General features: G+C 36.0%; 1 protein-coding gene across 1 annotated transcript in view; it reads left to right on the top strand.

The window, feature by feature from the left end:
• Positions 1–1,137: 1,137 nt before the first annotated feature.
• Positions 1,138–24,550, top strand: part of LOC111058099 (segmentation protein Runt-like) — a 44,590-nt gene continuing 21,177 nt past the window's right edge. The window contains exons 1-2 of the mRNA XM_039426954.1: positions 1,138–1,159; positions 2,993–3,106. Of these exons, the coding sequence (XP_039282888.1) occupies positions 1,138–1,159; positions 2,993–3,106 (136 nt within the window). The remainder of the gene's footprint in view (positions 1,160–2,992; positions 3,107–24,550) is intronic.

Genomic DNA, 24,550 nt, shown 5'->3' with positions numbered 1-24,550 from the left:
CCTATTACCATAGGTAAGGAAAGTATTGCTTTCCGAAATAATTAAGGTACCCCAATTTCTAAATTCTAACGTTTCAAGGTCCCTGAGTCTAAAAAAGTGGTCTTTGGGTATTGGTCTGTGTGTGTGTGTGTGTGTGTGTGTGTATGAGGGTATGTGCGTCTGTGTACACGATATCTCATCTCCCAGTTAACGAAATGACTTCGATCAAATCGATCGATCAAATGCAATCCAAGATGGCGGCGAAAATGTTGTCAAAAACAGGGTTTTTCGCGATTTTCTCGAAAACGGCTCCATCGATTTTGATCAAATTCATACCTAAAAATGTCATTGATGGGATCAAGCAACTGTCACAAGTCCCATATCTGTAAAAATTTGAGGAGCTCCGCCCCATCTTCTATGCAAAGTTTGATTTTAGATTTCCAATTATCAGGCTTCATATACAATTTAAACAAAAAATTTCACATGGAAAAGATTGAGCATGAAAATCTCTACAATTGATGTTCAGTAACATTTTCACCCAAAATTGAAAATAAGCTCGAAATTCGAGAAAATTTGATTATCCAATTGCAAACTGTTGGCAACTGTTGATTCTATTAAATGATTCACTATGAAGAGATAGCAGACCTCGTGTGTCTCCAGCGTTATTGCCCTGTCACAGCTGGCTCAAATCTTTGAATAGTAGACTTGAGATGCGCGTGAACACTAGCGTCAGGTGATCAATTTTCATAACGGCAAGGAAAGTTGTGTGAGTGCGCCACACCATATTTTTACTTATTGGTTCTTGAAGTAGATAGGCTACTAACTTGTCTTTTATTCGAGACTTCTTCATGAGGTGATATCCTCATAAAAAGTGAGGAAAGTCTTGGATCTTCTGCAGTTGCCACAGAGTTGTCGTTTCGTTGCTCTCTCTGTATGAGAGCAGCTGTAGTTTACTCTCAAAATATAGTTTTGAAGAGTGTTCCATATCTCTCCTTCTTCTCACTCACTCCTCTCTCTCTCCATAACAACCTTCCATAATGCCCCATCTCTCTTACACCATCAGCACCGCTATTGAAAAGTGTACTAAATATTTATGTGTTTTAGAATCACTCATTTGGAAAGGGGGACTCACGTATAGACGCCACATTAATGCATGTAATGCTTTTAGAGCTGAGAGAGAGTGAGTGAGAGAGAAAGAGAGAGAATGAGATAGAGGGAGAAAGCGAGAGGGCGTGAGAGAGATTGTGAGGGAGGGAAATAGTGAGTGAGAGAGAATTGGTATGAGAGCTGAGAGTTAAAATTAGATTAGATTGGATTTCTTTATTTATGTATGTTACAATATTTACTGACTTATACACTAATTTACATTGAATGACGGTAATGCAAATGATTCAAAGAATTTTACAAAGTATTGATAATTAATCAAGAGAATAAAGATTAAATACCATTATTATAATCTTTATTAATACAATTATTATAATCTTTATTCTCATTGATCAACTATCTATACTTTGTAAAATTCGTTGAATCATTTGCATTATATTAACGTTATTCTAATTATTAGAATAACGTTAATATAGAATTGTGATGTAACTTCATAAATCGGCGGTGTTTCAACAAATAATTGTCGATTCTTTAGAAAAGGATATAAAATAATATCCTTTCCATCAACACACGACCGGGTAAAGAGAGAGAGAGTGAGTGAGTGAGAAGAGACTAAGTGAGTGAGAGATATGGAGAGATCGAGAGAGAGACCGACAGAGAGAGATAGAGAGAAAGAGAGAGAGAGAAAGAGAGAGAGAGAGTGAGAGAAGGATGGAAAAGAGATAGAGAAGATACTAAGCCAGAGAGTTTTGTATGATAGCAGAGAGACCTGAAACCGCTCTCTGGGGAGTTCTATCCTCTCTCTAGAGAGCTGGCGAGTGTTTCTCTCTTAAAAGGTTCAGCTAAATTTAAATCTGTTTATTGTGGTGATATTTCACCAGTAGAAAGAGAGATCCCAAGTCCATTATTGTTTGATGTATCAGCCGACAACTCTTTCACGGAGGTTCAAGGTTGTTGAAGTCTATTTAATAGTAGTAGGATCTTCAACTACCATTTCCATAGTAGCTATTCATAACTGAGTAGAAAATTTTCTGTTTCTTCTTGAAGGGATCTAGGGTTCCTTCTTCTCTGCTATAGTTGAGATTTTTTTCATTATTGAAAAATGTTTTTCGCCACACTGCACAGAAAGCTGCTGTTTTCCAGTCCCGACGTAGATCTCAAAGACATTGTTTACAGACGACTCTCGTCTGACGTCAGAACAGGTTTCTTTCCGGCCTAGGCCGGAAAGAGTACTTTTTCCAGCCGCTAACATGGAACTAAGAAAGGTGATCAAAAAACAGCTGATCAGAAAACTTTTCATTATTTGTGTTCATTATTCAATAATTAATACATTTATAATATCATCTTATTGTCATTTGAAAGAATAAAAAGTATAACTCAACCTCCCACATAATTAAACATCATCTTTAGGTTATTTAGACAAATCAGAATAAAAAATAAAATACTTGGACAATTTCCTGATATTCAGATTACCTCAGATTTGCTAGAGCTGTCACCTTCCACTTCTTCTTTCGGAAGTGCTTAGTAAACAACTATTCTCATATATATATTGTTTATTTCTGTGTGTGGCGAAAAATAGCGTTCGCAAAATGTTTTTCCGGCTCTCAATCTTTTCTAGTCCTCGGCCTACGGCCTCGGACTTGAAAACCGATTTCGAGCCGGAAAAATCTCATTCTCTGCTCAAGGTGCGAAAATTCAGTCAAATTTTCATGATTATTGGGTTACATCATTCATCCTCAGATTCTTCTTTATTTCTTTAATGATTTCTTCTCTCTTTGCAGGGAAATTTGTGTTTGTGAATTTTGATTTGTAAATATAATTGTTGTTCAGTCAACATTTCATGACTATTACATGATTTATCCTCTAATTTTTGTTGATTTTTTCCTTACGATTTGTTCTATTTTTACAGGGAAAAGCTTTTCACTGAGCATAGTGATAAGTTCGACGCCTTTCCAAGTGGCATCGTACACTAAAGCAATCAAAGTGACTGTGGATGGACCCAGAGAACCACGATCCAAATCAAGTGAGTAACCATTTTCTTCATTATCTGCAGCATTCATATAAATTGAGCCATCTTAATCCAAAATGTATAATTTCCATGTTCATTCTGGACTGAAATTGTATAGAAAATGTACACGTGACATTCTAACCTTATCTTGGACTGTGTGATTCCCTTTCAAATTTAGAAGAAAAATAGCACAAGGACTACATTATCATTCTATCTACCAATGTAATAGCATCAGTCATTAGTATTGTAATGAAAAATATATATATTATATTATAATATATATATTATTTATTTATTTATACATGGTGTCCCACCAAGGTTGTAACAGCCGTTGACCATAGATTCTCCACAACATTTCTCACAAAAACTGTACAGTAAACTTTTTCCTATCGACCTTAGTTTTCGAGATATATCGATGGTTTTCGAGTAGTTTTCGATATTTTTAGAATATGCCTACTTCCGGTCATTAAATAATCCATAACTCGAAAACTACTGGTCGAATTTCAATTTCGGGTATTGTTGGGAAGAGAAAAACATTTCAAACAAGATCAATGTAATTTTATTTGTTATTAGATATTACCTCATTTTGAAGGTGTTCATCCCAGATATATTAGCGGTTTTGAACACTTTATCATGGAACTTAACTTTCCGAATTTATACTCATTCGAAAGCATATGAAATGGAGAAGTTTTTGAAATTTTGAAACCTCTATAAATACCCGGAGCAAAATTGAGAAAAATCGGTTTGAAATTTGAGTTTAAATTTGAAGAATAGCATTTTTTCAAGTGTAAGCCCTACTAAAAAACTACAAAATATCTAACAACAGATAAAATTACATCAATCTTGTTTGAAATGTTTTTCTTTTTTCAACAATACCCTTGAAATTGGAATTAGACCAGTAGTTTTCGAGTAATTGAGTATTTAATGATCGGAAGTGAGCACATTCTGAAATATCGAAAAATCTATATATCTCGAAAACTAAGGTCGATAGGAAAAAAGTTTACTGAACATTTTTTGTCAGAAATGTCGAGTAGAGTCTATGGTCAACGGCTGTTACAACCTTGGTGAGACACTCTGTATATCTATATTCCAGGGAATTGCTCTAATAAAAGCAGCAGTGTCCAATGAAATATCAATTTATTAATGAAAGGAGCTACAGAATCTATTTATACTTATAAAATTCTTTACTCACTCACTGATCACGATTTCTGAAAAACTACTGGATGGATTGCAACAAAACTTGGAATTTATCTCCTTAAAGGTCCTAGGCATTCACTATCATAATTTCATTCAAAAGCTCAATAGTTCCGACAACAATAAATCAGCGTTCTTCCGTTGTCATAGCAACCAACATCTTGAATCTTTTTTTAACCGTACTAAGGAAGTTGCAAGTCAAGGCTTCCATGAAGATTCTCTTTAAAACTGTCATCATTTCTCATAGATAACCTAATTACCTCTCATTCAACTATATACTGACATTTTAAAGTGAATAGGGCACCATATCCGCCAATTTATATCTATATAAATCTAGACCGCCACTTTATATAGATACAAAGTGGTTCAATTATAGTGAGGTCCACGTTGTAATGGCAGTGGAGAAAGAAAGGAGAACAGCGTTGACGATTCCCTGCCTTGCCACTGCCTTCTACAGAGGATGGCTGATACCGGAATATCTGATATAATATTAACTATTCGTTTTCGATTAAAATAGGTAAACGGTTAATATTATATTTATTCCTCAAAAAAATATATTTTTCAATGATAAAATTATAAATACTTAATTCAGGTTGGATATGTTGTTAATTAATCATATTTCTACATTGTTTAAAAACGATCTAGCAACGTTGCGGTTTAAAGTGAGTGGGGCACCATATCCGCCAATTTATATCTATATAAATCTAGACCGCCACTTTATATATATAGATACAAAGTGGTTCAATTATAGTGAGGTCCACGTTGTAATGGCAGTGGAGAAAGAAAGGAGAACAGCGTTGACGATTCCCTGCCTTGCCACTGCCTTCTACAGAGGATGGCTGATACCGGATATCGGTATAATATAACTATTCGGTTTCGATTAAAATAGGTAAACGGTTAATATTATATTTATTCCTCAAAAAAATATATTTTTCAATGATAAAATTATAAATACTTATTCAGTTGGATATGTTGTTAATTAATCTATTTCTACATTGTTTAAAAACGATCTAGCAACGTTGCGGTTAAAGTGAGTGGGGCACCATATCCGCCAATTTATATCTATATAAATCTAGACCGCCACTTTATATATATAGATACAAAGTGGTTCAATTATAGTGAGGTCCACGTTATAATGGCAGTGAAGAATGAAAGGAGAACAGCGTTGGCGATTCTCTGCGTTGCCACTGCCTACTACAGTGGATGGCTGATACCGGTATATCTAATGTAATATCAACTATTCATTTTTATTCGTCAAAGAGATATATTTTTCAATGATAGAATTATAAATTTTTTAAATTCAGGTTGGATATGTTGTTAATTAATCATACTTCTACATTGTTAAAGAACGATCTAGCAACATTGCGGAGCTAGATAACAGACGATTCCCTGCCTTGTCACTGCCTTCAGAGGATAGCTGATACCAGTGCATCTGATGTAAAATGTTAATCTTTTTTTGAAATGATCTTTTTTATTCTTTTTGTCAAGAAAGTATAATCTGATTTCACGAATGATAGACAAGGATAGCAACACCAATGTTTATTACTTGTATTTTTCACTATAGTGAGGTCCACGTTATAATGGCAGTGTTTGATTAGCAATGGTATTGCTATCCTTGTCTATCATTCAACAAAGCGGATAGCGCTATCTCTTTCTAGCTTTGATCTGTTGCCAGATGGTCTTTTAACAATGTAGAATTAATGATTAATTAACAAAATATTTCATCTTAATTTTGAAAATACATTATGGAACTATTGGAAAATATTTTTACTTTTGTGTAGTTGAGAAGTTGATATTGTGGTAATTATTCATATTGAATGAAAAAGACTAAGATATTGTCAAAAAACCACTGATTTATTGAAATTAGAAAGACCGGTTTCGGTTATTACACCATTGTCAATCTCTGATAAACTCAATATCAGAGATTGACAATGGTGTAATAACCGAAACCGGTCTTTCTAATTTCAATAAATCAGTGGTTTTTTGACAATATCTTAGTCTTTTTCATTCAATTGGAAAATATGATTTCTTGCTTAATAAAATATAATTGATTAATCTAAACGAGAATGAACAGTTAATATTACATCAATAAACCTGTATCAGCTACCGTTTATAGAATGCATTGACAAGACAGAGGTTCGGCAACGTTGTTCCCTTATCTTCTACTACTGCCATTATAACGTGGACCTCACTATATCTGGACCGCCTCTCTATATCTATACAAAGTGGTGCAATTAGGTGTATATATGTATATAGGAAGCGTGGCATTGTTTTAATAGATTTGGTGGGCGGTTTTGAGATTTGAACGGAAGCTGGTGGATATAGAAATTTATGACAGCTGAATGGGATAAGTGATGAAGGAGAAAGAGAGAGAATAATAGACGAAGAATTAGAGAGAGAATTGGAAGATGTGGATTTTAGTGTGTGAACATAATATATTGTAATCTTCTAAATTAAGGGAGCTTACCCAATTTAATGTGATAATTTTGATGATAGTGGAAGAAAAAAGAAGAGGAATGTCGATGAGGAAGGAGAAAGAAAGACAATTGAAGTTTGTGAATGATATTAGTGATGGGGATGAAGAGAGAGAGAGAGAGAAGAATGACGTAGATAGGAGATGAGAGAGAAAGAGAATTGGAAGATTAAAGAGGATCATAATTGGTATAAACATTTTAATAAATTGCAATCCAATTAAATTTAGAAATAAGAGAAATCTTACCTAATTGACCGAACGTAGTGAGGTCTAAGATTCAAGTCGACGGTTTGGCATTTCACTTAATGTTTAAATGTTTATACATTCATATGTTGCGCATTACGGCGAACGCGGTAATAGATTTTCATTAATTTGACAGTATGTTTTCCTTTTTGAATTGCGCGTCGACGTATATACAAGGTTTTGTAAATTTTGCATTTCAAGGATACTATAAAAGGAAAAGGAGCCTCCTTCATACGCCAATATGGAGTAAAAATCAGACTATAGAATATTCATCTTAAATCAGCTGACAAGTGATTGCATAGATGTATGGAGAAGCCATTCTATTACTGTATTTGTATAAGGTCTATTTTTCAATCAAATAAATTAAAGAGGTATGCATCTTTAAGCTGGGTTTACACCAAAGTTATTAACAAAATGGTTATAACTCAATCCTTATAGATTCTATTAGATTGAACGGAAGTTGACAAACACATATGTTCATCATGTGTATGATAAGTTATGTTCAATCTTATATAATCTAAAAGGATTGAGCTGTTAACATATTTTTTAAAAATTTGGTCTAATCGCAGCTTTAAGGTCTTTGGTTTCAATATTTTGTTTTGCAGTCATGGTATTATAATGCGTGCCCATCAGTATCAATATTCTCACATTCGACAAAACTAATTTTATAGGTGAATAAAAATAAACAAATGAACTAAATAATGCTGGAGAAATTATAATATTTTTGATTCTAAAAAAATAATTTTCATCAGATAGAAAGATCATCACGGAACTGGATGAATTATATCATATGAAATACAAATTCAAACGTGAACTGAGTTTGTTAACATTTAAAACAGTTGAAATCTGCTACTTGTGGATGAGAATACTGCGTGAGGTCTACTGTTCACAGAACTACTAGTATATAAGTGCATAAGCCAGTATATATTGTTGTAATCTACATGAATAAAGTACTTTATCAATCTTTCACTCACTCTCTATCTCTCACACACTTACAAACACTTCAAACTCTTCACTCTCTCTCACTGTCCCACAAAATCTCTCTTTCTCCTACACAAACATCCCCATTTTCTCTCTCTACAACACGGTCTCACTCCTACAAATCCTTGGAAATCTCTCGCTGCCTCCCTGATTACAAGCAATCAACCCTCGGTGCTCTTTGATAGTGCCAGGATTTGCATAAAACACATTGAGCCCTCAGTCCTCTACCCTTTGCTGTGTCCTTCCCTATACTGACCAAGCTCCCTATGTCCCTCCCCAACTCTTTGGTGTGTACTTCATCCCTACACTGACCGTTCTCCCTTAGTCCCTTTCTCACTCTTTGGTCTGTTCCCTATCCCTATAGTGAGGCCACGTTATAATGGCAGTGTTTGATTAGCAATGGTATTGCTATCCTTGGCTATCATTCAACAAAGTGGATAGCGCTATCTCTGTCTCGCTTTGCTCTGTTGTCAGATCGTCCTTCAACAATGTGGAATTAATAATTAATTGACAAAATATTCCTTCTTAATCATGAAAATTCATTATGAAATCGTTGAAAAATATAATTTCTTGCTTAATATAATATTCTTCTATATATTCTATAATATTTCTTGTTTAAATATAATTGATTATTTTAAACGAGAATGAACAGTTGATATTACATCAATAAACCTGTATCAGCTACCGTCTATAGGAGACATTGCCAAGACAGAGGATCGGCAACGTTGTTTTCCTATCTTTCTCCACTGCCATTATAACGTAGACCTCACTATACACTGAACTTATTCCCTTTCTCGCTCTTTGGTGTGTTCCCTATCCTTATATACTGACCAGTAGCCAGTCCCTTCAAGCGTGTTATTCCCTATAGCGTGTTATTCCCTATCTCAATCATCCCTTTTGTGTTTCTCTTTGTCTTGTTTACTCCCTCATCACTCTTTCTCTTTCTCGCTTTTGGTAGAGAGTTGATGGGAAGGATATTTTGAATATACTTCCCGAAGAATGGACAAAGTTATCAATGTCCATTCTTCGTGAAGTATATTCAAAATCTCTTTCCCGAAGAATGGACATTGATATGTCTCACTCACTCTCTCTTCATTTTCTCACACACATTCTCACACTCTCTTTTCCCGTGCCCCACTCATTTCCTTCATCTTTCTCTCACTCTCTTCATCCTCTCACACACACTGACTCTCACAGATTCTCTCTCTCTCTCTCTCGCTCTAACTCTTTTTTAGAGAGTTAGTGGGAAGGATATTTTGAATATTCTTTCCGAAGAATGGACATTGATATGTCCAAAGCTCCGCCAATTTATGTACATGCATAACAATATATCTATAGTTATCACAAATTGCTTTTTCCATATCATATACAGTCAATAATAATTTCTTAGTCTATATTATGTAGATTAATCTATAATTTTGCTGTATTGTAAGCTATTGTATATAAGTGTATGAGCCAGTATATATTTAAATCTACATAAATAAAGTACTCAATCAATCAATCAATCTCTGCATCTAATTTGTAGTTCTCATCAGATCACTAGTATTTATTAACATAGCGAATCACGTTCCAACGTGAGCGTCTTATAAACATTGGTTTGTTATATTGAGGTCTCAGTTTTAATGCAAGCATCTTGTTTGCCATCCTTGTCTATCATTGGACAAAGCAGATAGCACTATCCTTTACCTATCCTTCTGGAGAAGAAGAAGCTATAACAATGATGAAAAGAAGAGGAGGAAAGAGATAGGAATAAACAGATTAAGGAGTGGGATGAAGTATGACAGAGGGACTATAGTGAGGTCCACGTTATAATGGCAGTGGGGAAAGATAGGAGAACAACGTTGCCGATTCTCAGCCTTGCCACTGACTTTTATAGAGGATAGCTTATACCGGTATATCCTATGTAATTTCAACAGTTCATTGTGGCTTGAAATAATAATAAATATTCTAATCGTCAAGAAAACATATTTTTTCAATAATTTATCAATAATTTTCATAATTGAGAATGAATATTTTGTTGATGAATCATATTTCTACATTACTGAAAACCGATCTGATAACTTTTCAGAGCTAGAAAAGAATAGTGCTATCTGCTTTGTTGAATGATAGACTCCATAGCAGCTCCAACTATTTCATAATTGACCGAGCGAAGTGAGGTCTAAGATTCAAGTCGACGGTTTGGCATTTCTCTTAATGTTTAAATGTTCAAATGTTTGAATGTTTTTATGTTGCGCATTTACGGCGAAACGCGGTAATAGATTTTCATGAAATTTGACAGGTATGTTCCTTTTTTAAGTGCGCGTCGATGTATATACTAGGTTTTTGGAAATTTTGCATTTCAAGGATAATATGAAAGAAGAAGGAGTCTCCTTCATACGCCATATTGGAGTAAAAATCAGACTGTAAAATTATCATCATAAATCAGCTGACAAGTGATTACACAGATGTGTGGAGAAGCCAGTCTATTGCTGTATTTCCATAAGGTCTATAGTTTCAATCAGATACTTGTGGATGAGAATACTGCGTGAGGTCTACTGTCACAGAACTACTAGTGAATTTTCATAGTTAAGATGAAATATTTTGTTAATAAGTTATTAATTTTTCATTGCTGAAAGACGTCCTGGCAACAGGGCAAAGCGAGAAAGAGATAGCGCTATCTGCTTTGTTGAATGATAGACAAGGATAGCAACACCAATGTTAATCAAATACTGCTATTACGAGTATAACGTGGACCTCACATAAAATGCGAGGAAAAAGAAAGACCTATTGTAAGGGGAAGGGAAAGACAAGGAAAACAAAGGTAGAATGAGAAAAGCAAAGAATCAGGGTACAACGGAACTATATCTTTGTACCTCAAGAACATTTGTATTTTATCTCTCAGTGGAGTCAAATGGGGTGACAAGAGTAAATACTTTTCGCAAAGTAAGGAAGGAAGTATCTCGTCACTCTACTCTTTTATTCTCTTGCAGTCCTTCTCACTCACTCTCTCACTTCTCACCCAATCACTCTCTTCTTTTCACACTCCCACCCTTTCTTCTCGTTCTTTCACTCTATCTCTCTCGCTCTCCCAGCCTCTCAATGTCTCTCTCTCTTTCTCTCTAAAAGTCTCCACAATGTTCCTGTATTTCTTGTAAAGACCCTTACAGACCGGAAAATTAAAAAGTTCAAATGTTGAACAAGTGTGGAGAGAATTTAAGAAGGGAAATTAAAGGAAAGGTTGACTTCCGTTAACCAACCTCCATGGTTTCTCGTGTTGATTTTTGAAGGTTTTCTATTCTCAGGCCTGATTTTTCCGCTTCTAGATTTTCCGACTTTCATGTTATCATTTACATATTACAGGGTCCCCCTTTGAAAATTTCACTGGTTTTGAAATGTGGTTACAAAATTAATATGAAAAATACAGAGAGATACAGGAAGTGTTCATCTATATAACTTCATATCGTCTTTTAGGTAAGATATGGTAATATCTATCCATGATAAAACATTATAATATTGTTCAAAAATATCACGAGTTTATAAAAACTAGCAGGTAACCCGTGCTCCGCAAGGATCTAATTGAAAACCTGACAACTGAGTACCGTACTGCCTACTGAGATCTTAAGGGATTTCAATAGGGCCTGTAACCATTCGCGTTGAATCTACATCCAAATTTCAAGTTAATCTGTCCAGTAGTTGAGACGTGATGATGAAATTCGTGAAATTCCTATCCGTACGTGTATACTTATTTCTTTCCTCTATTATATTATGTACTAGTCGGTAAACAGTGTCCACGAGATCTTATTAAAACTTGACATACTAAAATCTTATAGAATTAAAAATAGCGTAGAATCATCCACGGTAAAATTGAGAATCCTACATGAATAATTTTGAGTTAATCAGTCCAGTAATTCAGACGTGTGATCGTGTTGTCATACATGACTTTCCTATCCTACGTGTAAAGCCGACTCTTTCCTTGATCCATAAATATTATTGATTATTGTATAATTGTATTTATAAATGAATAATTGATGATGACTGATTGATTGATTGACTGTGACAGGACTACATCATCCCTTAAAGTATCCCCTATTTTCTTGACATCCCCTAAACCGTTACACGTCACTCATATGACACCCTAACTCCAAAATTCCAACTCCAGTCTTTTAAACTGTTTTCGATTTTGGGGCACACTTCACCATTATACAGCTGTCTCAATTTTGTCTGGGTTTCCTTTTTATTTCTCTCCTTGCAGGTAAGCCAACTGTTGCTTTAATGTTTCTGGGAAGGGGCTAATGATGATAATTATGGACCTGTTGAGTTGAAAATTGGTTTAAGAATGATAATCGATGAAGTAGTTACAAGGGAAACAATAAGAATCCTCATTTCGTCAAGAAATAAAGATCAAAAAATCTAGTGTGGCGCATCACACAACTTTCCTTGCCGTTATGAAAAATGATCACCTGACGCTATTGTAAACGCGCATCTCAAGTCAAAGATCTGAGCCAGCTGGTGACAGGCACTACCTCCGTGAACAAAGCCGTAGTGCATTCGTGTGACGTCAGCGCAGGTAGGGCTCCTACACCAATAAAAACTCGTTGATTTCAGCTGATCTATAGCAGCTAGTGTTTTTATTGGTGTAGGAGCCCTACCTGTGCTGACGTCACACGAATGCACTATGGATTTGTTTACGGAGGTAGTGTGACAGGTCAATAACGCTGGTTACACACGAGATCTCTGCTATCTCTTCATAGTGAATGTTTAATAGAATCAAAAATTGCCAATAGTTTGCAATTGAATAATTATATTTTCTCAAATTTCAAGCTTATTTTCAATTTTAGGTGAAAATGTTACTGGACATTAATTGAAGAAATTTCCATGCTCAATCTTTTCCACTCAAAATTTTTCGTTTAAATTACATCTGAGACCTGATAATTGGAAATCTAAAATCAAACTTTGCATAGATGGGGCGGAGCTCCAGAAATTTTTACAGATATGGGACTTGTGGCAGTTGATATAGCTTATCAATGCCTATTTTAGGTATAAATTTCATCAAAATCGTTGGAGCCATTTCCGAGAACATCGCTAAAAACCCTGTTTTTGACAACATTTTCGCCATTTTAGCCGCCATCTTGAATCGCATTTGATCGAAATTGTTCGTCACGGATACTTATAGTGTAAGGACCTTAAGTTCCAAATTTCAAGTCATTCCGTCAATTGGGAGATGAGATAAAAAATACACAGACACACATACACACACACACACACACACACACAACACACACACACACACACACACACACACACCACACACACACACACACACACACACAACACACCACACACACACCACACACACACACACCACACACACACACACACACACACCACACACACACACACACACACACACACATACAGATCAATACCCAAAAACCACTTTTTTGGACTCAGGGGACCTTGAAAAGTATAGAAATTCAGAAATAGGGGTACCTTAATTTTTCTCGGAAAGCAATACTTTCCTTACCTATGGTAATAGGGCAAGGAAAGTAAAAATGCTCTCCTGTCATTTGAATGTATATTTATACTCAGTTTTGTTGTCGATTGTAATAGAAACATCGAGTATTGAATGTAATTTTGTATCTAATTACTTTCTACAATGTAATTACATTCTATTCTATCTGGATAGAAACAACGCATGTATTTAAACTAGCCTTCTTCCTTTTTTTATGCTACTTCACACCCTTTTGGCAAGGTTTTTATATTTTCTTTTGCAACTCCATTTCAACAATCGCGTAGCTTTCAACGTTTCTTGCCACTTTCTTTCATATCGTTCATTCTGTTTCCAATTTTCTTTCTGTCCTAGGATCTATGTGGGTGTATTAGAAGACCATTGTATATTGATATTTCATTCGTGGATGAACACATTTTATGAGTTTCAATGTAGAAGTTGTGTGTTCATGAGGAGCACCAGAATGTTTAATTGACAAAAATACTGTCTTAACGATATGTTTTTAACAGATTTTATTGGACACAGATGTTTTACATCAGTGGTAATGTGGCCCGTGTGTTAGAATCGGACATTTTGAAAAGTTTACATTTTAGAAAGTTTACAACTTGGTGAGCTTACATCTTGGCGTGGTGTAAGTCTGCACGCTTGTTTATAAAAGTCTGGTAGTTTACAGTGTTTTACAGTTTAAGACAGAGATGGGTTCACTGTTGCAGATGCAAAGTATAATTAAACAGAGGATAATGGGGGATAGGAGGTGGAGTAATGAGTGAGGAGAAGAAAGAGATGAAGAAGGAGAGGGAGAAGGAGAAGTAAAAGATGAAGAAGGAGAAGACGAGAAAATGATGATGATGATGAGGAGTAGAAGGTGGAGTAGTGAATGAAAGAGTAGGAGAAGAAGGAGGACAAGAAGAAGAAGGAGAAGAAGTAGAAGAAGATGATGATTGATAAGGAGTGAAAGGTGGAGTAGTGAATGGAAGAGAAGGAGAAGAAGGAGGACAAGAAGAAGAAGAAGAAGGAGAAGAAATAGTAGTAGAAGAAGATGATGATGATGATGATGATAAGGAGTAGAAGGTGGAGTAGTGAATGAAAGAGAAGGAGAAGAAGAAGAAGAAGAAGAAGAAGAAGTAGGAGAAGAAGATGATGATGATGATGATGGTGATGATGATGATGATGAGGAGTAGAAGGTGAAGTAGTGAATGAAAGAGAAGGAGAAGAAGGAGGACAAGAAGAAGGAGAATAAGGAGAAGAAGAAGAAGAAGAAGAAGAAGAAGGAGAAGAAGTAGTAGTAGAAGAAGAAGATGATGATGATGATGATGATAAGGAGTAGAAGGTGGAGTAGTGAATGTAAGAGAAGGAGAAGGAGGAGGACAAGAAGAGGAAGAAGGAGAAGAAGTAGTAGAAGAAGAAGATGATGATGATAAGGAGTAAAAGGTGGAGTAGTGAATGAAAGAGAAGGAGAGGAAGAAGAAGAAGAAGAGGAAGAAGAAGAAGAAAAAAAAAAGTATAGAAGAAGAACAAGAAGAAGATGATGATGATGATGATTAGAGGGTGGAGTAGTGAATGAAAGAGATGGAGAAAAAGAAGAAGAAGGAGGAGAAAAAGAAGAAGAAGAAGAAGGAGAAGAAGTAGTAGTTGAAGAAGAAGATGATGATAATAAGGAGTAGAAGGTGGAGTAGTGAATGAAAGAGAAGGAGAAGAAGGAGGACAAGAAGAAGAAGAAGAAGAAGGAGAAGAAGTAGTAGAAGAAGAAGAAGATGATGATGATGATGATAAGGAGTAAAAGGTGGAGTAGTGAATGAAAGACAAGGAGAAGAAGGAGGACAAGAAGAAGGAGAAGGAGAAGAAGGAGGAGGAGAAGTAGTAGAAGAAGAAGATGATGATGATGATGATAATGATGATGATGATGATGATGATGATGATGATGATGATAAGGAGTAGAAGGTGGAGTAGTGAATGAAAGAGAAGGAGAAGAAGGAGCCCAAGAAGAAGAAGAAGAAGAAGAAGAAGAAGAAGAAGGAGAAGAAGTAGTAGAAGAAGAAGAAGATGATGATGATGATGATGATGATGATGATGATGATGATGATGATGATGATGATGATGATGATATGATGATGATGATGATGATGATGATGATAAGGAGTAGAAGGTGGAGTAGTGAATGAAAGACAAGGAGAAGAAGGAGGACAAGAAGAAGAAGATGATGATGAAGAAGAAGAATGAAAAGTTAATATATTACACAGGATTTACCGGTATCTGCCATCCTCTGTAGAAGGCATTGGGAGAGAATCAGCAACGCTGTTCTTCTATCTTTCTCCACTGCCATTAAAACGTGACCCTCACTGGAGTGAGGATCATTGCCGAACCTCTGTCTTGTCAATGCCTTCTATAGACGGATGCTGATACAGGTTTATTGATGTAATATTAACTGTTCATTCTCGTTTAAATTAATCAATAATCCTATTATATTAAGCAAGAGATTTCTGTATATCTGTTTATATTTTTTTATCTGGCTATCTGGTTATATGGTTATTTATGTTCAACGGATCTCGAAAACGGCTCTAACGATTTTTACGAAATTTGGAATATAGTTTATGAAAACAAAATTCGATTGCAGTTGGTCTCATCTCTAGGAAAACTCGCTGAACGACATTAAAAGGATAGCCTATTCATCCTTGGAAAAACAGATGATGATTTCGTCGTCTGTCGATAACAGAAGATGCGTGTGCTTGTGTGGGAGAACAGCTGTGTAATCAACTAGCTTACCGTATCTCGCGAGAAATCTAGAAATTTTAATTGACTCGATGAAAATACAGTAATCTGATTTGTTGACATGATATGAGATGGTATAAATCATAATATTCAAAGTTAAGGATGTGCAAAGGCTAAAAATGAACTTACTACTGGTGATATTTTTCAAAGTTTTTCGATTCGATTTGTATATCATGAGGCTATCAAAATGAAAAAGTTTTCTCAAGAAAACAGTTTTTTTCCGATCATTACTTTTTGAGATATGAGCGCCTAACGTTTAAATTTTTGGGACAGAACACTTCAAGTTCGGTAAGAGATAAATCCATGAGATTCAGAGGATAGATTCTTCATGGTATTGTTGATCTAGTAAAACTTCTCTGAAAATATCAATTTTTGTGAAAGTTATCTAATTTACCAAAAATAACTGAAGAAAAAGTTATTTTAGGTCATTTTTAGTAAATTGAATAACTTTCTCAAAAAATGATATTTTCAGAAAATGTTTGTTTCACTAGATGAACAATACCATGAAGAATCGATCCTCTCAATTTCATTGATTCATCTCTTACCCGACTTGGAATGTTCTGTCCCAAAAATTTAAACTTTAGGCGCTCATATCTCAAAAAGTAATGATCGGAAAACATTTTTTTCCTGAGAAAACTTTTTCATTTTGATAGCTTGATGATATACAAATCGAATAACTTTGTAATATATTACCAGTAGAAACTTTATTTTTAGCCTTTGCACAGCCTTAATCATTTTTACAGTTCTAAGTGATTAGTGAGTGTTATTTTGTCATTCAATTCAGTATGTAAACAATCTGTATGTATGTAAATTAGAACTTTTATGTTTTCAAATATTTGGACTGAAAATTTCACCTGAATTCAAATGTATGGAACATAACATACTTTTTGGAATATTTATAGTGTATAAATCAAAATTAGGGGAATAAACAGTTTCGGGCTGTGCCTGTTAGTCCTTCCCTAATCATTTTAAAGAATTTAGTTCTGTTTATCAATAAATGAAAAACGAGCAAAGCTTGGTGTTCCGATATTATTTTATTAAACAAGAAATCATATCTCTCAATAATTTCATAATGAGTGTCATAATTAAGATGAAATATTTTTAAATAAATTATTTATTTTCCATTGCTAAAAGATGTCCTGGCAACAGGGCAATGTGAGAAAGAGATTGCGCTCTCCGCTTTGTTTGAATGATAGACAAGGATAACAGTACCATTGCTAATCAAATTCTACCATCATAACATGGACCTCACTATAGGACGATGATACAAAGATTATACAAATATGATACAAGGATGATAGACAAGGATAGCAACACCAATGTTAATCGAATACTGCCATTATAACGTGAACCTCACTAGATTATAATGATGCCATTGTGAAGCTGAACCCTGGCTTCAACGATCTGACAACGTTACGTAGCTAGAAAAGGATAGAACTATCTGTTTTGTCAAATGATAAACAAGGATAGCAACACCAATTTTAATCAAATACTGCCATTATAACGTGAACCTCACTAGATTATAATAATGCCGTTTGTAAAGCTGAACCCTGGCTTCAACGATCTGACAACGTTGTTGAGCTAGAACAGGATAGCGCTATCTGTTTTGTCGAATGATAAACATGGATAGCAACACCAATTTTAACCAAATACTGCCATTATAACGTGAACCTCACTAGATTATAATGATGCCTCTGTGAAGCAGAACCCTGGCTTCAACGATCTGACAAAGTTGAGTAGCTAGAAAAAGATAGAACTATCTGCTTTGTCGAATGATAAACAATGATAGCAACACCAATTTTAATCAAATACTGCCATTATAACGTGAACCTCACTAGATTATAGTGATGCCTTTGTGAAGATGAACCCTGGTTTCAACGATCTGACAACGCTGCGGTGATAGAAAAGTATCTGCTCTGTCGAATGATAAACAAGGATAGCAACATCAATACTAATCAAATACTGCCACTACTCCGTGGACCTTAGACTATAGTGATGCCGTTTGTGAAGATAACCCTGGTTCAACGATCTGACAACGCTGCGGTGATAGAAAAGTATCTGCTCTGTCGAATGATAAACAAGGATAGCAACATCAATACTAATCAAATACTGCCATTACTCCGTGGACAACTGTAGACTATAGTGATGCCGTTTGTGAAGATGAACCCTGGTTTCAACGATCTGACAACGCTGCGGTGATAGAAAAGTATCTGCTCTGTCGAATGATAAACAAGGATAGCAACACCAATGCTAATCAAATACTGCCATTACAACGTGGACAACAGTAGACTATAGTGATGCCTTTTGTGAAGCTGAACCCTGGCTTCAACGATCTGACAACGTTGTTGAGCTAGAACTGGATAGCACTATCTGCTCTGTCGAATGATAAACAAGGATAGCAGCACCAATGTTGATCAAATACTGCCATTATAACGTGAACCTCACTAGATTATAATGATGCCTTTGTGAAGCTGAACCCTGGTTTCAACGATCTGACAACGTTGCGGAGCTAGAAAAGGATAGAACTATCTGCTTTGTCGAATGATAAACAAGGATAGCAACACCAATGTTAATCAAATACTGCCATTATAACGTGGACCTCACTGGAGTTTATCCAATGTTGATGACGTGCAGACTTTAAAGCATGTATCTCGCTAACGTGTACCTAGCACCTATGAAACCTGAGCTTTGTGAATCGCGGTAACGTTTCACCCATTCAGTTCAGGATTTGATTAGATTTGTCGGCTCACCAGCAAAAAAGTAGTAGAGAATTACTGGCTTTGATTTTTCGCTCTCTGCTTTTTCGCCAGCCCCAAATCAGCGGCAGCAAAGGTTCATAAAACTCGTCAGTCTGAAAATCAGTTAGAATCAGTTGGTCTGACTGTGCATCAGTTAGAATCAGTCAGTCTGACTGGGCATCAGTTAGGTGGGTTAACGAGAATCAGTTAGGTGCATTTATTAGCTGGCCAGAGGGGTTTCAATACACGCAATAAACGCACACTCGTCAATCAATAGCTGACGGCTTTTGTCATCCAAAAACGCTGAACGCGTAAAAAAACACGCAGGGTTCAACTTCACATACGGCAGTCTAGTGAGGTCCACGTTATAATGGCAGTATTTGATTAACATTGGAGTTGCTATCCTTGTCTATCATTCAACAAAGCTGATAGCGCTATCTCTTTACTCTGTTGCCAGATCGGCTTTTAACGATGTAGAATTCATAATTAATATTATATTTTATCTTAATTATGAAAATGCATTATGTAATTATAATTATTATTTAACGAAAATCCTAAATAAATGCTGCAAATCACCCCGGAGACTTCTGCTACTGCAGACATTGACAACAGGGTTAACAGCTAGATGGAAATTCGATGAGAACTACTATCCAAAAATTATTTGCCAGCCCGGGAATCGAACCCGGTACCTCCCAATTGCCATTCAGGTATGCTTACCCTTACATCAACTGACAATCTCTGGATAGCAGCGCTCATTTTATAGGAAACCAGGGGTGATCTTCACCTGAAAAGGGGAGGTCTTCGGGGTGATTTGCAGCATTTATTTAGGATTTTCGTTAAATAATAATTATAATTACATAATACATTTTCATAATTAAGAATAAATGCATTCTCTATTTAATTCCGTCTGTAACCGGTTGGCCGCTATGGCTTCCTATAAAATGAGCGCTGCTATCCAGAGATTGTCAGTTTGGTGTAAGGGTAAGCATACCTGACTGGCAATTGGGAGGTACCGGGTTCGATTCCCGGGCTGGCAACTAATTTTTGGATAGTAGTTCTCATCGAATTTCCATCCAGCTGTTAACCCTGTTGTCAATGTCTGCAGTAGCAGAAGTCTTCGGGGTGATTTGCAGCATTTATTTAGGATTTTCGTTAAATAATAATTATATATTAATTAGCATTTCAACAAATGCATTCTCTATTTAATTCCATCCATTATGTAATTATTGAAAAATATTATTTCTTGCTTTATTAATTATTTTAAACGAGAATGAACAATTAATATTACATTAATAAAACTGTATCGGCTACCGTCAAGATGGCTTCGACAAGACAGTGAGAATCGGCAACATAGTTCTGCTATCTTTCTTCACTGCCATTATAACGTGTACCTCACTATGGTAGAGTGATTCAATACAAATGTTCATATTGTATCCTACTTCTTCTTCTTCTTCTTCTTCTCTTCTTCTTCTTCTTCTTCTTCTCCTTCTTCTTCTCTTCTTCTTCTCTTCTTCTTCTTCTTCTTCTTCTTCTTCTTCTTCTCTTCTTCTTCTTCTTCTTCTTCTTCTTCTTCTTCTTCTTCTTCTTCTTCTTCTTCTCTTCTTCTTCTTCGTTTATAGATTCAGGGAAAGAGCTTCCATGAAGTGAATACACAACAGCCTATATTATAAAGTACATGAAAAAAAGAGTGAAATATAGACTGGAATTGGGGGAAGTTTGAGCCTATGTGCGCCCTCTGAGAGCAGAGATCAAAGTTCATTACATTTGCCAATGAAAGACTGGTCAAACAATCGGCCGATAACAGGCCGATACACTTGATCAATGCACTTTTACAGTCAACCTGCAACCAAATTAATTAAAATAGATTTGTGTGTTGCTGACTTGTAGGCTTACTTGCTCAACTCTTTCACTCTACCTCTCTCACTCTGTCACCGTCACTCTCAGACTATCTCTCTCAATCTTACTCTCTCTCATTCTCTATCTCACAAACTCTCTTCCTCAAAATATAACCGGCATTTTGAATGATTTTTCCAGCGCCGAGAACTACAATAACAAATGGTTATTCCACGTTATAATGGCAGTGGAGAAAGATAGGAGAACATCGTTGCCGATCCTCTGTCCTGTCAATTGCTTCTATAGACGGTAGCTGATTATTGATTTAATATGAACTGTTCATTCTAGTTTAAAATAATCAATTATATTTTATCAAGCAAGAAATTACATTTTTCAATAATTTCATATGAATTTACATAATCAAGATGGAATATTTTGTTAATAAGTTATTAATTCTACAATGTTGAGAAACTATCAGGCATCAGAGAAAAGCGAGAAAGAGATAGCGCTATCCGCTTTGTTGAATGATAGGCAAGGATAGCAATACCATTGCTAATCAAACACTGCTATTATAAAGGTGCGTACAGATATACGCGCCTACAACCCACCCGCGCACGCTCCGCCCTCGTTCCGCCATTGCTCCACAATCGCTTCGCCCACGCTCCGCACTCGCACCGATCATGAACGTTACGGGAGATGTTAGCTGTTCTCGCGTTCCACTCTTGCTCCCCGGTCGATCATCAATCGATCTGCTCGAGTGACGTTCGATTGCGGAGCAGCGCGAAAGTCTGTACGCACCTTTACGACCTCACTATAACTCATCTAAAATGGTACCTTACACTCTGTACTTTTTATTTTCAACTGTACTACCCTCTCTATCTAATTCATCTGAACAATCTAAGCTTTTTTCTTCAAATCCTGTTGACAGCTGAATGGGACCTCGGCCTACCGCTAGGTGGTGGTTACCCTGAAGACCTCCTCCGGCTAACCCAACCTAACAATTCAAAAAAGAACGGGCTACAACCCAACCAAACCATTTCAAAAAACCAGAATCCGCCAAAAGTAGCTATTTCACAATTGTAAGCCTGTCACTACGACACTGCGGGTATTTATAAGTAGGCAAAAAATAATTCGGTAGCAAAAGGGGTGTGTTGTGTGTACACTGAATGAAAGGAGGATAAGGTTAAGGTAAGGTTGAGAATGAAGCATGAAAGAGTAATCCTTTGTCACGAAGACTGGATGAAAGAGAAGGAGTGATTGAAAGAGAGGAGAGAGACGTGGATAATAGACGATCTTGAAGGATAAAGCAGTTAGTAGGTTACGCCCCCTCTCTTTTATCACTTTTTTATGTTCCTACTTCATGGAATTTTTCTTCTTTTTCTTCTGTATTATTATCATCATTGTCATCATCATCATTATTTTATTCTTGGTCTTCTTCTCGCTACTGTTTCCTCTACTTCTTTCTCTCGCGTCATCTTTTTCTAATACTTCTTCTACACCTGTGCTCTTTCCAGTTTTTATCTTCTTATTTTTCATCTTCTTCTTCTTTTCCTTTTGGGTCTTCTTTTCATTTTCGACTGATCTACATCTTTTTTCATCTCTTTCTTCTTATACTCCTCCTGTCTTGTGTATTTTCTCCTCCTCCTTCTTTTCCTATCACGTCTTCTTTTTATGATTGTTAATTCATCTTTTTATTGTGCCATCTTGACCTCATCCCTGTCCTCTTGTTTTTGTTTTTACTCTTCTTCCCTTTTTCTCCTTATTCTTCTTATTCTCCTACTTCTTCTTCTTCTTCTTCTCTTCTTCTTCTTCTCCAGCTTCTCCTTTTTCCATCTAACCTTATTCCCTGACCTCATCCCTGTCCTCTTGTTTTTGTTTTTACTCTTCTCCCCTTTTTCTCCTTATTCTTCTTATTCTCCTACTTCTTCTTCTTCTTCTTCTTCTTCTTTTTCTTCTTCTTCTTCTTCTTCTTCTTCTTCTTCTTCTTCTTCTTCTTCTTCTTCTTCTTCTTCTTCTTCTTTTTCTTCTTCTTCTTCTTCTTCTTCTTCTTCTTCTTCTCCTTCTTCTCCAGCTTCTCCTTTTTCCATCTAACCTTTTTCATCATCATCATCATCATCATCATCATCATCATCTCTCTTCTTCTTCTTCTTCTTCTTCTTCTTCTTCTTCTTCTTCTTCTTCCTCTTCTTCTCCTCCACCTATTCAATTTCTCATTCTCTTACATCTCCTCCTGTTTCTTATTCTTTCACTTCTCATTCTTCTTTCCCTGTTCTATTTCTCACTCGTCTACTTCTCCTTCTCTTTTTCCACCTTCTCTAACCCTCTTTTCTCATCCTCTTCTCTCACTCATTTTTCACCTGTCCTTCTTCTTCACCATCCCCTCCTACACCACCTCTTTCTCATCATTCTCATCACCCTCCTCCTCCTCCTCCTCTTCCTTCTCCATCACCTCCTACTTCTCTTCCTCCACCTCCTCCTCCATCACCTCCTCCTCCTTCCCTTTCTCTTCCTCCTCCTCCTCCTCCACCTCTTCCTCCTCCTTCTAATACTCCTTCTCATTCAGCTTCATCATTCACAACTTTTTTATCAACATTTTTTCCTCTCGTTTCCATCACTACAAATCCCATTCACTATTTTCTCCACATTTTTTTTCACATCTCCTTTCCCTTTCTACGTTTCTACGCCTATTGAGCTCCTTCTAATACCAGCCCATTATCAGTTGATGATTTGACATGTTGTGGGGCAAAATTCCCTGACATTATCATCTCAGCTATCAGATTATAGTGTACCTACCTTTTATCTTCAACCTTCTATTGCGTAAACAGGAGCAGTCTATCAAATTCCAAAACTGAAAAGACATGATTTTTTTTCTAAAAACGGCATGAATGATGCAGTTAAGCAACAGATGTTCGTTCTTAGAGTGAAGACAAAAAATGGTTCAAGAGTCTATAAAACTCATGCGAAATCCTCTTCCCAGTGAAAAGATTGTCTGCCAACAAAATAAAGCTGAATGGAAATTCCAAGACTATGCTAGGTATTGTAAGGTGGGCTTACTTTCGTTTATCGGATTACTTAGGGGAGGATAATCGTCTTAAGGATTGGGGTTTATATTTTCAATGTTTTCTGGGTTCATGTTTTGAACGATTTTTCAACAAGACCTTTTGTATGTCATTTTGTTTATAGGTTCAGATTTGGTAGTAGGCTATATACCTATATAGAAAGTCCTGCTAGGGGGATATAATGTTAATAAAATGTGGTTGTCATCAGTGATCAGCTGTTCTTGTTTGCTATGATGTGGGGATTTCAATTCTAAGACAGAAAGAAGAAGATATAGAGATAGATATTTATCACCTTCTTTTGTTAGGGCTATTCTTCAATATCAAGAAATAAAAATCTGGTGTGGCGCACTCACACAACTTTCCTTGCCGTTATGAAAATTGATCACCTGACGCTAGTGTTCCCGCGCATCTCAAGTCTACTATTCAAAGATTTGAGCCAGCTGTTGACAGGGCAATAACGCTGGATACACACGAGGTCTGCTATCTCTTCATAGTGAATCATTTAATAGAATCAACAGTTGCCAACAGTTTGCATTGGATAATCACATTTTCTCGAATTTCGAGCTTATTTTTAATTTTAGGTGAAAATGTTACTGAACATTAATTGTAGAGATTCTCATGCTCAATCTATTCCACTCGGAATTTTTTTGTTTAAATTGTATCTGAAGCCTAATAATTGAG

This window comes from Nilaparvata lugens, chromosome 1 (genome assembly GCF_014356525.2).
Source record: "Nilaparvata lugens isolate BPH chromosome 1, ASM1435652v1, whole genome shotgun sequence".
In the NCBI taxonomy this organism is placed as follows: Eukaryota; Metazoa; Arthropoda; class Insecta; order Hemiptera; family Delphacidae; genus Nilaparvata; species Nilaparvata lugens.
This window is presented reverse-complemented; position numbering and strand designations above follow the sequence as displayed.